Source organism: Bidens hawaiensis, unplaced genomic scaffold (genome assembly GCF_021521415.1).
Source record: "Bidens hawaiensis isolate Kalapana, Puna unplaced genomic scaffold, B.hawaiensis_p1.1 tig00049942_1, whole genome shotgun sequence".
In the NCBI taxonomy this organism is placed as follows: domain Eukaryota; kingdom Viridiplantae; phylum Streptophyta; class Magnoliopsida; order Asterales; family Asteraceae; genus Bidens; species Bidens hawaiensis.
This window is the reverse complement of record NW_027498954.1, coordinates 9,604-25,307: the sequence shown is the minus strand read 5'-3', so window position 1 is coordinate 25,307 and position 15,704 is coordinate 9,604. Positions and strand designations below refer to the sequence as shown.

The 15,704-nt window shown below is 35.3% G+C and overlaps 1 protein-coding gene across 3 annotated transcripts; it reads right to left on the bottom strand.

Annotated features, from left to right (window-relative positions):
• Window positions 1-229: 229 nt before the first annotated feature.
• On the bottom strand, window positions 230-15,446 carry LOC143598329 (putative 6-phosphogluconolactonase 4, chloroplastic). 3 transcript variants are annotated; one of them, XM_077076571.1, is made up of 3 exons: window positions 15,110-15,446; window positions 14,885-15,020; window positions 230-832 (listed from the first exon to the last, which is right to left on the bottom strand). In XM_077076571.1, exons 1-3 carry the CDS (start codon window positions 15,259-15,261, stop codon window positions 365-367), a joined length of 756 nt encoding a protein of 251 aa, XP_076932686.1. In that variant the 5' UTR covers window positions 15,262-15,446; the 3' UTR covers window positions 230-364. The 3 variants fall into 3 exon arrangements, with proteins under 3 accessions (XP_076932686.1, XP_076932685.1, XP_076932684.1); XM_077076570.1 differs by lacking the exon at window positions 14,885-15,020 and adding an exon at window positions 918-1,053; XM_077076569.1 differs by lacking the exon at window positions 230-832 and adding an exon at window positions 14,059-14,562 and having other exon boundaries at window positions 15,110-15,438.
• Between the last annotated feature and the right edge of the window lie 258 nt (window positions 15,447-15,704).

Below are 15,704 nucleotides of genomic sequence, written 5' to 3'. Positions count from 1 at the left end.
AAGTATTTCATATCTATTCGTTATATATTTGTACAATCTTTTTTAGAACGTAGAAACCAAACCACTATTGGGGTGTTCGAGGTTATTTATTTTCACCAACTTATAAATTATTAACTTTTAAAAAATTTAATAAGTTGTTTTTGATTGCTTATGTATATTCTGACTTATTAACTTTAGACAAAAAGTTATGAGGAGGTGAAATAAGGAATCCTAAACACCCCTATATCTTATTTATATATGAAGTTTTAGTCACACATCTATAGATTAAACAAAGAAAACCTCAAAAGCTTCGAGTTTTATTACAAACCTTGAAAAGCTTACATAGTTTATTCATACTGAAAGAAAACATGTACTAGTAGTTTACTTAAAGCTCTGAAGCAGCATCCTTATCCAAGAACCATCTGAGCCCACCTTCGGGCGAAACCTTTTGCACGGGCAAAGGGTAATAATCATTTGCATGTTTACCCAACGCCACCTTAATTGCCTCGGCTGCATCTTGTCCCGTCACCACATTTGCAATCTCGGATGCTGAGTTTATCAACGGGAAAGTGAAAGTGATCCTATGAGGTGGCGGTTTTGGTGAATCTGTTATGAAAGTCACCCATTTTTTCTTCTCAAACCGTTGGAAATGCCAACAGAAAAGTGATGCAACATGGCCTTCTGGACCCATTCCGACTAACATTAGATCGATTTTAGCAAACCCCGTGGTTGGTGATATTTTTAGTGTATTGTTTGCTACCAAATGTTTTAGTCGTTTTTCGTATTCCTCTGCTGCTTCCTCATGTGATAATTTTTCTTTGATCGGGTAGATGTTAGATTCGGGTATTGGTACCTAACAATCATATATGATAATAAGTAACCGATAGCATGGCTTTCAAGTTTCAATGTTTAATCATGATAGTTGAATATGAAATTACCTTACTAAGAAACCCGTCATAAGCGAGTTTGTAGTTGGAATCTGGATGATCGAGAGGAACAACTCGTTCATCAATGAAGAAAATCAACCACTTTGACCACTCGATGGAATTGACGTAAGGAGGCTCCGTTAATTTCCTATCAAAGTTAAACTCAAATTCATTAACTAGGATTGCAATATTCCTACTTTCATCCAACAATCAAATATCAAGCAAGTACAAATTTAGATATTACCTGAGAGTATCAATCAAAGTACCACCAGAGTGTTGGGAATTTCGGTTAGGCGTTACTTGACGTGCAAGGTTAAGTAACAAGATTTAAGGAGTGGATAATCATAGACAATTAAATGTGCTTAGATTTAATTGTTAGTATAATTATCATGTCCTATTATTTAGCAATCCTAGTTGTAGTCTAAACGTGATAGGTTAGATTATAAATACCCGTGTTTTGGGGTTTAGAGATTGTAACAGTAATTGGGTAATTGAGCTTTGTGAAGTTTCTCAATAATAATATTCGTGTTTGGGTGTTAGCCAAATTAACGAGTTCGTGTTCGATACCTGGTACCAATTCCATTAATTGGTATCAGAGCTTAAGAAGGACATGTGCTCAAAATAACCTAATTGGCGGAATAAAACCTGCAACCGGCGTTCAATCGATTCGGCAGTAGCGGAATCCAAACCTGTGACGTAAGGGGGAAGCAGCAGCAATCGATTAACACCTCCAATCGGAACCAACATGTGACGTGAGGGAGTTCCGATCGGAAATAGCGTGATTTGGATTACATGCGAAGTGAGGTAACTCCAATCGGCGAGCAACAGAAATCATCGGACCTGCAATCGTAATCAACCCGCGACGTGAGGAAGTTTCTACCGATGAGCAGCGTTGCTTAAAAGACATGCAACCTGTGGTTTTCTAAAGTTGTTTGAATCTGGTCAGCGAAAGATAAGAACATCTTTTGTTGTGGTGTTTTGTTAGGAAGCACGGTTATCGAGGTATCATCATCTTTTCACGTGGTTGTATTGATTTGACCAAGATTAAAAGGTGTGGTGGATTTTTTATCTGATCATTAGTTTGGTCTTGGTTTGGTTTGAAAGGCCACAAAGAAAAAGTGAGATATTCACATTAATTGATATTTCAATTAATTAAATATATTCTGTGATATTTTAGTTCAAGAACCGAAAGGTGTGTTCGGATTAGATTTGGAACTGGGTTTAATCGTGTAGGCTGGAAAAATTGAACCAGTTACACCAAATGATTTTTCAAAGACTTACAGCCGTAAAAACAAGATGGGGGACGCGAACCAAGCGCGAAAAGAGACGATCTCCAGGTCGTTTCAGTGTCCGCGTTTGACGAAAACAAACTACACGATTTGGAATATGCATATGGAGGTTATTTTTGGGATTCATGGAGTTTGGGATGTAATTAACCCGGGCTCTAATGACGCGAAGAAAAATAACATCGCGAAGGCGCTTCTGTTCCAGTCGATTCCCGAGGAACATATACTTCAAATCGGTAATTTTAAATTGGCAAAAGAGATGTGGGATGCCATAAAGTCAAGAAATATGGGCGCGGAACGTGCGAAGGATGCTAGACTTCATACGCTAATACGTGAATTTGACGGTTTGATGATGAAAGAAACCGAAACCATTGACGAGTATGCCTCGAGAATAACCGCGATCTCTTCTAGAGCACCACACTTGGACAACCGTATGAAGAAAGGAAGCTAGTCCAGAAATTCTTCACAAGCCTGCCGAGCCGGTTTATCCAAGTTATAGCATCCATCGAGCAAGTGTTAGACCTTAAAACAATCGGTTTTGAGGATGTTGTCGAGTGGTTAAAAACTTATGAAGAGCGTATCAAAGGACACGTGTTGCGTTCTGAAGAAGGTAAACTTTTGTTTAATAATTCTGAATCCTCTTCGAGTTCGAATCAGTTTTCACGCGAATCGAGTAGGGGGCGCGGGAAAGGTTCGAATCGAGGACGTGGTAGTGGACGTGGTGGTGGACATGGGAGTCAGAACCGTGGTTCACAAGGTGGGTCTAACGAAGGGGATAAACGAAAGGGTAAAAGGATTACTCGGAAGTTCAATGCTTTCGTTGTGATGAATTTGGTCACTTCGTTTCGAGGTGTCCGGTACGAAGGAAAGAGAGGCAAGCACATTTGGCCGAAGCAAAAGAAAAAGACTCGTCCCTCTATATGGTGCAGTGTGTTCAAGAAAAAGTGTACTTGAATGAGCAGAAGGTTATACCAAAATATTACGAGAGTGGTTCGAACGAACAAGACTTGTGGTATTTGGATAACGGTGCGAGCAACCATATGACGGGTAATTTATCTTTTTTCTCTGAATTAAATAAGCGTGTTGGTGGCAAAGTTAAATTTAGAGATGGGTATTATGTTGATATTTGAGGGAAAGGGTCGATATTGCTAGTCGGTAAAACGGGGGAACAACAATTATTGACCGACATTTATTATATTCCTAGTTTACAAAGTAATATTATTAGTCTTGGGCAAGCAACAGAAAGTGGTTGTGATATTCGTATGAAAGACGATTACTTGTTGATGTATGATGATCAAAGAAAATTGTTGATGCGGGTTACTCGATCCAAGAATCGTCTCTATACGATAAAATTAAAGACGGGGAAACCCGTGTGTTTACAAGCCCGGATTGATAAAGAGAATTGGCTTTGGCACGCGAGACTAGGACACCTAAATTTCGAGTCTATGAAACAAATGGTGAAAAATAATATGGTCGTTGGAATGCCAAAAGTTGATCAAGAAAATCAAATTTGTGACTTGTGCTTAGTCGGGAAGCAAACGAGGAAACCGTTTCCGAAGTCGGCGACTTTTAGAGCAACCCGAGCCTTGGAACTAATCCATGGAGACTTATGCGGTTTCATTACTCCTAGTACCATAGCCGGAAATAGGTACATGTTCGTCTTGATAGATGATTTTTCTCGTTTCATGTGGACTTTTCTGTTGAAGGAAAAAAGTGAAGCGTTCGACACCTTCAAGCGATTTAAAGTCATGGTGGAAGCGGAAAATAGTGAGAAAATCAAGATGTTTCGAACCGATCGAGGGGGAGAATTTACTTCTCGTGATTTCAATTGGTTCTCTGAAAACGAGGGGTTTATTCGGCATTTAACCGCTCCATATACACCTCAACAAAACGATGTTGTCGAAAGGCGGAACCGCACAATATTGGATATGACTCGGAGCATATTAAAAGCGAGTCATGTTCCGAATTATATGTGGGGTGAAGCGGTGAGGCATTCAACCGACGTGATTAATAAAATTCCAACTCGAGCGTTAAAAGACAAAACACCGTATGAGATGTTAAAGCGAAAGAAACCGGATCTTAAATTTCTTAAAGTTTTTGGATGTGTTGCGTATTCAAAAATAGTTGCGGGAAATATTAAGAAGTTAGACGATCGTTCGAATCGTTTAGTTTATCTTGGAAGTGAGAAAGGTTCGGCGGCGTATCGTTTATACAATCCATCGACTAGAAAAATTGTTGTGAGTCGAGCGGGTGACACGGTGTTTGATGAAAAGCAAAGTTGGAATTGGGGTAAAAGTACCGAAACAATCGATGAGGAGGATCGAGCACCTGGCATGTTTTGGGTTAAATTTGGTGATGAAATTGACACCGGAGAAGGAACCGTTAATACTGAAAACATCGGGTCGAGCCCTGAGTCAAACTCTACGAGTTCAAGTGGTGACGGGGGTGAAGAAGACGACGAAGATTTTGATGCTACGAGATATCGAAAGATTGTCAGGTGTCTCCGGTACCGTTTACAAACTCGTCCCGACTTGGCGTATTCAGTCGGAGTCGTAAGCCGGTACATGCAAAGCCCGAAGCAATCTCATGCAACTCTTATAAAGAAAATTCTTCGTTATATTCAAGGTACTCTCAGTTTTGGTATTTCTTACACTCGTGGGAAAAACGTGTTACTTGTTTATAGTGATAGTAGCTATAACATTGACCAAGACGATGGCAGAAGCACAACGGGGCACGTGTTTTATCTTGGGTCTTCACCAATTACTTGGTGTTCTCAGAAACAGTGTACGGCTGCACTCTCATCGTGTGAAGCAGAGTACATGGCGGCAAGCGCAGCTGCGTGTCAGGCGGTTTGGCTAAGAGACTTGATAAGTGAGTTATTCGACAAGGAAATTCAAGCAGTGGTGTTGCGTATCGATAATACATCAGCGATAGCTCTCGTGAAGAATCCGGTTTTCCATGGAAGGACCAAACACATTAAATCTCGGTTTCACTACATTTGAGAATGTGTTGATCGTGAAGAAGTAAGTGTCGAGCATGTTAGTGGTGTTAAGCAATGTGCCGATATCTTGACGAAGGCTCTTGGGAGAATCAAATTCAAGGAGATGCGAGAATTACTTGGAGTTGAAGACTTATCGGTTTCGAGTTCGAAATTCCGGGGGTGATTGTTGGGAATTTCGGTTAGGCGTTACTTGACGTGCAAGTTTAAGTAACAAGATTTAAGGAGTGGATAATCATAGACAATTAAATGTGCTTAGATTTAATTGTTAGTATAATTATCATGTCATATTATTTAGCAATCCTAGTTGTAGTCTAAACGTGATAAGTTAGATTATAAATACCCGTGCTTTGGGGTTTAGAGATTGTAACAGTAATTGGGTAATTGAGTTTTGTGAAGTTTCTCAATAATAATATTCGTGTTTGGGTGTTAGCCAAATTAACGAGTTCGTGTTCGATACCTGGTACCAATTCCATTACAGAGAGTGCAACAGAAAAAGTACCATTAGCTGCAATGTATTTAGCGGAAAGATGGAAGATATAGATCGCAAGAGCGACTGCGACTTGTTCCTCATATTCGAATTTCTGAATAGTTGGTGGTGCCATTGATCAAACGATATGGATTTGAGTTGACAACTTTGACATACATCTACCACTATTTATAGCAAGAGTTCAAGAGAGAGACATTTTTGACTAGTCATTATATTTATCGGATCTATTTCTATTATTACTATATATTTTTTTCTCTATATTATAAATCTCTTTATTATAGTTTGTACATATAAGTTTTAATGGGTGGTACTTTTGATATTAAATTATTAATAGTTCCAACTAAATTATTTATTGATTATGGTTTTAGTACATTATATTCAACGTATTATTTTTAATACCAAAGAAACAAATATATGCTATTCAATAAAAACATAATACTGTTAAACCATAGTACATATCAAGATTTGTTTTGTCATCAAATGAGCCATAGGATAAATTTATGCATGTCTAAATTTTTTTGAGTAAACCATTATTAAAGTCGGTTGTACCTTATGCATAACAACTTGTACGTTGATCAATAATCATTTATTGACAAGTATAAGTATGGCAATGTAATTAGAATAAGGGTTGTGGTGGAGTTTTAGAGCTAAAATCAAAATGTCACGTTATTTTAAAATTAGGATAGGTGTTGTGGGTTTTAGAACTAAAAACTAAAACATTAGTTATGTTAAAGCTCTTATCCCTTTAATATTGTGTTGTTTAAAGCTTTGTTACTACGTTAAAGCGCTGCCATGTCCCACAATTATCACCTTTTTCTCTTTTGCCACCCGTTAGTGTGTTGAAGTCCCTCTCTTACCGCCCGGGTTTTAACGTTCATGTGCAGTATGCTAGACGTTAAAACGAGGCCACATTAGCTTTTGAAGCCTCATTTGCAGCCCAAAACAATAAGACTTAACAAAACAGCATCGTTGTTTTTCTTTTGTTTGTTTTCTTTTATAGATATAAAAATAACAAAACGTGTTACGGAACAGGGATAGAAAAGACATAATGCATCTTTTTTAGTGTTTTTTGAGTTGTTTTTGTATGTGAGATGGGCAAAATCTGGACAAGGATGAGCATTGGTGCCGTGTTTGTTGTATTTAGCTATCATATTTTGGGTGTTCTCACGTAAGTGTTAATGCTTCAATAATAGTAAATTATATCAAAAATTTTAAGCATTTTATAGAAAAAACGTGGAGTGTTTGTTTTCGACTTTTTTTAATACGTTGATTAGTCTTTCTCATTTGTTGTAAAAGGGTGTCTAGTGCCATTAAAAGGTCTTTGGTTTCTTGAAGCATTTAAAGAAGGTATTAATAAGCCAATAAATTAGCATTTATGTTATTTACATATTTTTAATTATTTGTTTACCTGTAAAAGTATATCGTGGGAGAATTGTTGTTGGTTTAATAGTATTAGTAATATGAAACTTTGAAGTTACACTTAACCATCCAAGTAACCAAAAATGGTTAGTGGTTGCATGATACAGGTAGACCTAAGATGTGATCAAGTCATATCAAATTGCCAAACCTGAATTTGATCCATCCAACCTAACAAAATTATAAATTAAAGTTGTACTAAAAATAACATGCGTTAATAAGATCAAGTCATATTGAAGTTGTCTTGTTAGATTGAAATGGTAAAGAAATGTTCACTATTTTTGTTGATTTAAGAACTAGCATATCCACATCTAGAGGTGTACAAAAAACCCGGTTTCACCCAAACCGGTTCATGAACCGACCCAAATCGTCTGTTTTGGTATTGGGAAATAGGATCAAATACATTTTTATTCTTAACATGAAAACATTGAGAACCAATTTGCTGTTATCATTAGATTTATTTTTATAAGTGTTTGTTGTTATTTTTTGTTCGTATTTGCTAATTTTCGATTATGAGACGTTATAAGTATTTTTTGATTTATATTTTGTTGTTATTATTAGATTTTTTCTTTTGTTGTTAAAAATATTTGTTGATATTTGCTGTTATTATTTTCTTCTTGATTTTGATTTTTTTTGTTGTTATTTTTAAGTTTTTTTTCTTTATTATTATAAATCACTGTTTATGTAGATTGGTATTGTAGTTAGTATTGTTTCTTAACGTTCTCAATTTTTTATAAATTAGTATTATTTCCTACGTTCTCATGTTAAGATTAAAATGTACATGAACATTCCCCTTGGTACCGGTTTTGTACACCTCTATCCACATCGATAACTTCCGGTGGGCTAATTTTACTCGTAGACTGCAATAGTGGTCCAACACAGATATTAAGCATTGGACTTCAATAGATCGGATAGCTATTTATGGTTTGGATAATAGTGGGCCGCAATGGGTATTTAACAATAGCCGATAACAACATTTAAGTTAAAACAATAGCAACAAAACTTGCAACACATTCACACCATATACAATTATAAACACAATAACCGGTATAAATTGAATGACAATATGATTTATTCGTCAATAAAAACTTCACGATGAAGCCGATAATTTGATTACCTAGATCTTTGATGGGGATTAGTCTCGTCTAGGTTAATAAATTTTAGGGTCTGGCATGACTCATTACATTCCATGAAGTCAATATTCGGTCTTTGAAAAATATATTCTATTGGTACATGTTGCAAACTGTTTTCTTCGGTTAAGGACCGGTCCCTCTTAAAAACCGAAAATAATCGAAAATCATAATTGATGTAAACCAAGGACCGATGATTGTCTATTTACTTTATTTGGCTCATAAGTGGGTCGGTCTCTGGACCGTTTGCTACTTGGGCCTAGCTTGCGAGCCATCATTTTCATTCACACCACTAAATTTTTGTATTTTTGCCATTTTTAGTTTCCATGTTAAGGTGTCCTTTGTACAATGAGCTTAAAACGAACTCCGGTCTTTAAAACGCGTAAAAATCACTTAAAACGAACTCCGGGGGTCAAAATTGTCGATTTTCTAAGTTTGGAAAAATCTGGTATACACCCCATTGCGTCACGCGATGGGGGACACCATGGGCGTCGCGTGGCGCTATGCCACCTGTAGACAACAGCTCGTTTTTGTTTAATTTTTATGCAAACATGTGACTAAACCATCCCATTTTCATGCAAAACACTTTATACTTGACCATTTCAACTTATCCTATATATACACCACCCTTTCCCTTCATTTCCCCCCTGCTACAACTCCAAATTCTCTCTCAAATTTAAAGATCTTAAGGTTGGTTTCTTAGTGTTCTTGAAGGTTTGACTTCCAAAAGTCAAACTGATTTTAATCTTTCATTCTAATTAACTTATGTAGTCTTACTAACACTTGTTTATGGTTGTACAACATATATATAATATACACCCCTTGTTACCTTTGGTATTACTTCTCCAGTTCCGATCGGTGAGGTTTCGGACCTTGTAAGGCAAGGCTTCATGGAGGACTTACGACAGTTGTGTTATTTTAGCTATCAAGATTTGTATATTTCTTTAAAAATAGTTTACAAACTGATTTTAATTATTTTCTTAAGTACTTGGAAATGTTGGATCCAACTTGATCTCATAACAAAGTTTGGACCGACAAAACCAAACACTCGCTTAACGTACGTTGTTAGTTCTAAAACAATAGATCTACATACTTGGTTAAGTCTTACCTAATTTTTATGAGTTATCTCATAACATTTAATATTTTAGAAAGTTGACCTTGGGTTTGACCAATTATCAAGACCCGAACCAACAACCCGAACACTCATTAAAACCGTTTTAGTATCTTTATTTCAAATGGACTTGCATTCTTGCATTTTACCCACCTTATTACTTAACTAGGTTGAGTAAATATTAAAGTTAGATACTTTAACCCGGTTTCGAGCAAATTTACATTTTTAAAGGGTTATTATTATAAATTGTAAATAGTTACATTTTAAACCTTGAAACTTTAATTGTTTACTTTGCTCAACATTTATTTTACTTAAAGACTTTCAAGACAACATTTCTAAATTCGAGACTTCTTTCCTTTTAGGCTTTGTTCGTTAAACCAGTCGTTCCAGCAAATCTCCAAATCATCAACTTTCAATTTTATAACTTGAACGTGAGTATTTTCATACCCCGTTTTCTATCTTTTGTTTTAGGGGTGACATTTCATACTTATTCAAATTAAATGCTTTATACTTGATTCTTAAACCACAACCGTTATTGTATACTTTACTTAAATAAATGTTAGATTTGGTGTTTTATGCTTATATGTCTATATGCTTATGTGTTTTATCGCTTTTGGAAGGTTGATTCATAAACCCGTGAACTATTTGGTATTCTCTTATAGCATGGTGTCGTTAATGTATTCTTATTAACGACCTCAAGAAATCCGAATCTATTTGGTATTCTCTTATAGACGGTGGCACTAATGTATTCTTATTAGCGACCTCATATTATCCAAATTATTGCTATTTATTTGTTGTTTCGTATACAAGATTGTGGCTTTTCTTATCATATACATATATGCTCAAACTTATGAATTGCTAACCAACCTTTGTGTTGATAAACTTTATTTTATGAAATGTTACAAGTTTTATTTAGGTTGATTATGGAGCTTGTGGAGAAAACGTCACAAATACTTTTAGGTTATTAGCAAAATGAACAATATATGATTTGCTATGTTTTGTTGTATTTGGCTTATGAATATTGTTATGTGACATTTTCGATGTTGTGAAATGAAAAGAGTTTGTTAAATATTATCGTTTTAATTAATGTCATGTGCTTATGAGCAATCGTTACATCCCGGCATGTTCCGCCGCCTTTGGTCGGGGGTGTGACATCAAGGGGGTGTTAGTTTGGTTATATATTTCGGGTTTTAGGTATAGAATCATATAATGTTTATTTTAAAAATATAACCAATACCCGATAACAATTGCATTTTAAGTGATGGGGTTTTGGGTTGGATTAAAGCAATGTAAATTAACACATGTTTAGAAAATATAATCTTTCACTATCTATACGTGTTAAGTTCTAAAACATAATCAAAATTAAAATGTATCAAGTTTCAACCCATTAAATTATCAAAAATTGAATTAAGTAAAGTTGAATCACACCAAAGGCTTGCAGCCTATTGGTATAAAAAAGTGTTAAATGGTGCCCATCCCCTTGAGATCAAGGTTCGAGTCTCTAGTCTAGTAGTAGACAATGATGTAGATTTAAAAGTAGGATTATATAATGTTAGTGTTTGCGCTCTAAAATATAGAAGTAAAATCAAAGCACAAGATGCCAATTTGATCTTCATAGCTAGCTTAACACTAAAGTTTAATTACAGTAAAGTTAAATTGTTCTTAAGATTGTCATTAATAAGATTTCCTCGTTATAGGAAATATACTAAAGACATCTCGAATAAAAAATAGAACTAAACATATCAATGTTCATCAACTTTGGTTCCGTGGTTAAGATTTGGAATCCTAAGGTCTTAAATTCGAAACATGAATTAATGGGGGTTTCCCCTCCTTAATAGGGGTTTTTGGGTGAGTTAGGCATGGAATGTCAAAATCAGTATGGATAGTTGATAACCCGTCTCAAAAAGGCTCACCCGGACGGATATTGAAGGTGGTTCCAAATTTTTTTATAATTATCAACTTTGTGTAAGACTCTTTATGGTGTTAGTCTTTCGTATTTGTAATTAGAACTTTGTTTTGTTTAATTATGTATGTTTGGGCCCAAGGCCACATGTTGGGCCGTTTAATATGCAATGTGTGCATGAGAATACACACACTATGTAATGTGTGTGCATCTCATACACAACATAACTTTTTGCAAATATTATCTCTAACCTACCAACTCACTCTTTCTCTCTTCTTTGTTCTCGGCCGAAATAAACCACAAACAATATCTGAGATCTCGATCCTAACTAGTTGTTTCCGCCAACTAGTGTAGAGGTTGATCCAAGATAACTAGTAGTTAGCGTGTTGTTAGATCCGATCAAGGGACCTACAATTGGTATCAGAGCTTTCGGGCTCTACTAGTTGTAGATCTTGGGTCACAACCTTAGATTTTGGTCTTGCTTGTGAAGAAAGACGGATTTTCAAGAGTGTTTGTGGTTTCGGGTTCACAAAAGTTCAAGAAAAATTCATAAAAAGTTCTTAGAAGGTGTGTTCAAGCTTCAAGGTTTTCAAAAGTTTGTGTTTAAGTGCAAGATGTGTGTTGTATGGTGCAAATCATCCACCCAGGGTAGTTCACCTTGGGACTTAGGGGCGTAAACGAGCCGAGCCGAGCCCGAGCTTGACCAGGCTCGAGCTCGACTCGTTTAACTTACACAGAGCTCGAGCTCGAGCTCGGCTCGTTTCGAGCTCTATTTCCAAAGCTCGAGCTCAGCTTGTGAGTAGATTTTCAAGCTCGAGCTCGGCTCGGGCTCGGCTCATTTACCATTTATTAGTTATTTTTTAAATAATATAATTATTTTTATATATTATTTTCTATTATAATTTTCCGTATAAATAATATATATATATATTATTTAGTTATTTTTATTTATTTTTTATAACACTATATATATATTAATTAATAATTATTAAATATATATATTAAAAATTATATAAATAGCAGGCCCGTTTAGGCTCGCGAGCCGGCTCGAGCTTGATAGGTGAAGCTCGGGCTCGGGCTCGTTTATTAAACGAGCGTACTTTTAGGCTTGAGCTCGGGCTCGGGCTCGATTAAGCTCGGCTTGTTCGAGTTTTTTAACGAGCCGATCCCGAGTAGCTCGCGAGCAGCTCGGCTCGTTTGCACCCCTTTGGGTGGGTCGGTTCTTTGTTTAATATATCAATCTTTTAACCGACAACGAGATCGTTCATATATTTTATCTTTATGTTTATGTTCGGTCGTTTGATTTACCGCACCCGTCTTGACATATGTATCAAGTGCAAAATCCGTTCGTATGGTTGTTTTGGGACCTACACTTTGGTTCCAACGTTTGACATTTAAAGTTGTACGTAATTATAGACTTTCTTCGTGTTCATATCCTTTATGTAACATCATTTATAATACTAGTTTTTATTCCCCGTATTACGGAGCTTGTTTTATATTATTTGTTTATAATATTTATTTATTTTTTGAATGTTTATTTTTTTTATTGTATGAAAGTTAATAATATATTTATGGTTTAATGATATATTATTTCACAAATAAATGAGATGTTATAACCCGGTTTAAAAGCTATTGGGTTTGATGAGACCCAAGACCCGTTTATTTTTTTATTATAAAATTGGTTTTTTTAATTACAAATAATATATATATTTTTTAAATAAATCAGATATTAATTTTTAGTATATCCCTACTTTATAGGATTTTTATATAAAATATTTGGTAGGATTAGTTTTTAATTTAATGAGATGTTACCTCGTTTAAGAACTACAAAAGAATTGGCCTATGACAACATTTATTTCACAAAAAAAGCTGTATTAGGTGAAGTTGCATTAGATCTAGTGCAACCTTTTTGTTAGATAACGCAACTGTTTTTTTTCAAATGCAACACTTTTAAAGGGTTGCATTTGAAAGAAACAGTTGCATTATCTAACCAAAAGGTTGCATTAGGTCTAATGCAACTTCACCTAATGCAGTTTTTTTTGTGAAATAAAGGTTGCCTTAGACCAATTTTTTTGTAGTTTATTTGGGTTTAATAAGACTCATACCCGTGAATTCGGTTCAAATGCATGAGAAGTCTCTATTTAAAAATCAAGCAAATCTGGTGACTCCAAAAAAAGGGGGGAACGACTAAATCGCGAAACGTAGGATTTTTATGGTTTCGTTTCTATATATTATAGATGAGTTAGTTCACCCTTTATTTTAAAGTATCTTTGTATATTTCTTAATAAGTCATTAGCTTTTTAAACTTAATATTGAAAACAATAAACAAAAGGAAAAAAGAGAAGTACACTGATTTGTACAAGTCTAACTTTTATAAACCTGGATCTATTATCAAGTTTGGTTTCAAAACCTAACTCACCCAAAAAGCGAAATTATATTCTAGTTTCAGATTTCACTTTCCCTATGACACATCCCTATAATGCAGGTAGATTCTTAAAAAATATTGTTCATTTATAAAAACAATCACTTTTTAAATATATTTATATGATTATGTCCTTTTCAAATTCATATTTACCTCTATTGAAGTGAAATGTGTGTAACTATTTCATATATCTACTTTATATGTGTGTATCATCTTTCTTAAAATATAGAAACCAAACTAGACCATCTTTCTTAGAATATAGAAGCCAAAGTACTATGTACCTTATTTGTATGTGAAACTTTTGTTACACATCTATGGGTTAAATTAAAAAACCTCAAAAGCTTTGATTTTTATTACTAATATTGAAAAGCCTACATGGATTATTCGTACGAAAAAAAACACATAATGTTATCATTTACTAGCAGAAGTGTACTTAAAGTTCTGAAGTAGCTTCCCTATCCAAGAACCATGTGAGCCTACCTTTGGGCGAAACCTTTTGCACGGGCAAAGGGTAATAATCATTTGCATGTTTACCCAACGCCACCTTAATTGCGTCGGCTGCATCTTGCCCCGTCACCACCATTGCAATCTCGGATGCTGAGTTGATTAATGGGAAAGTGAAAGTGATCCTACGAGGTGGCGGTTTTGGTGAATCCGTTATGAAAGTCACCCATTTTTTCTTCTCAAACCGTTGGAAATGCCAACAGAAGAGTGATGCAACATGACCTTCTGGACCCATTCCGACTAACACTAGATCGAATTTAGCAAACCCCGTGGTTGGTGATATGTTTAGTGTATTGTTTGCTACCAAATGTTTTAGTCGTTGCTCGTATTCCTCTGCCGCTTCCTCAGGTGACAATTTTTCTTTGATCGGGTAGATGTTAGATTCGGGTATTGATACCTAACAATCATATATTAAAATTAGTAAATAAGTGATTTTGTTAACATCTGATCACTAGTAGCAATGAACATATTTCCGGTAAGTGTAAAAATAAATAAACTTACATAAAAAAAGGAAGTTATGAATTTTCATCATTTTGTCAAAGTGTACATGTTGACTAGAAGGTGTGTTTGGACTGTTTTATGGCTGATTTAGATTATTCGACACCATTGAATTCAAAGATTTTAAATTCCACTCAAACAACTTCAAATAATGATAATTTGTCAAGAATATGATATCATTGATTTCAATGTTTAATCTTGAAAGTTGAAGCTAAAATTACCTTACTAAGAAACCCATCATAAGCGAGTTTGTAATTGGAATCTGGATGACTGAGAGGAACAACTCGTTCATCAAGGAAGAAAATCAACCACTTTGACCACTCAATGGAATTAACGTATGGAGGCTTCGTCAATTTCCTATCAATGTTAAACTCAAATTTATTCACAACGATTGCAATATTCCTATTTTTATCCAACAATCAAGTGAGTACAAATTTAAATATTACCTGAGAGCATCAATCAGAGTACCACCAGAGAGCACGACCGAGAAAGTACCATTAGCGGCAATGTATTTAGCGGAAAGATGGAGGATATAGATCGCAAGAGCAACTGCGACTTGTTCCTCCGATTCGAATTTCTGAATAGTTGGTGGTGCCATTGATCAAACGATATGGATTTGAGTTGACAACTTTGACATACATCTACCACTATTTATAGCAAGAGTCCAAGAGAGAGACATTTTTGACTAGTCGTTATATTATATCGGATCTATTTCAAATGTTACTATATTCTTTTTCTATATAAACCTCTCTATTATAGTTTGTACATATAATTAGTTTTAATGGATGGTACTTTTTATATTAATAGTGAAGAAGCGTGTATCGACTTACTTGTATACGATCAACGTTCCTCGAGTACGAGTGTGTTATATCACCAATGGTTTTCCGAGATACGAGTTCTTCCACCTACAAAACGAACAGCACCGTGAGCTTACCCCTCAGAAAGGGACAGAGGGGTCCTCTTTGGGGTAACCCTCCGGTGTGAGAATCAGATATTGTAGGAGAAGATAATAAGGATGTGAAAATGAGTAAAGGACTTAGA

Bases quoted from the DNA above. Each gene is read 5' to 3' on its own strand.
- LOC143598329 (XM_077076571.1), bottom strand. From the start codon at position 15,261: ATGGCACCACCAACTATTCAGAAATTCGAATCGGAGGAACAAGTCGCA. The intron at 15,021-15,109 runs GTAATATTTAAA...TAACATTGATAG, and splicing joins ACTCTGATTGATGCTCTCAG to GAAATTGACGAAGCCTCCAT. The intron at 833-14,884 runs GTAATTTTAGCT...TATGATTGTTAG, and splicing joins ATGATGGGTTTCTTAGTAAG to GTACCAATACCCGAATCTAA.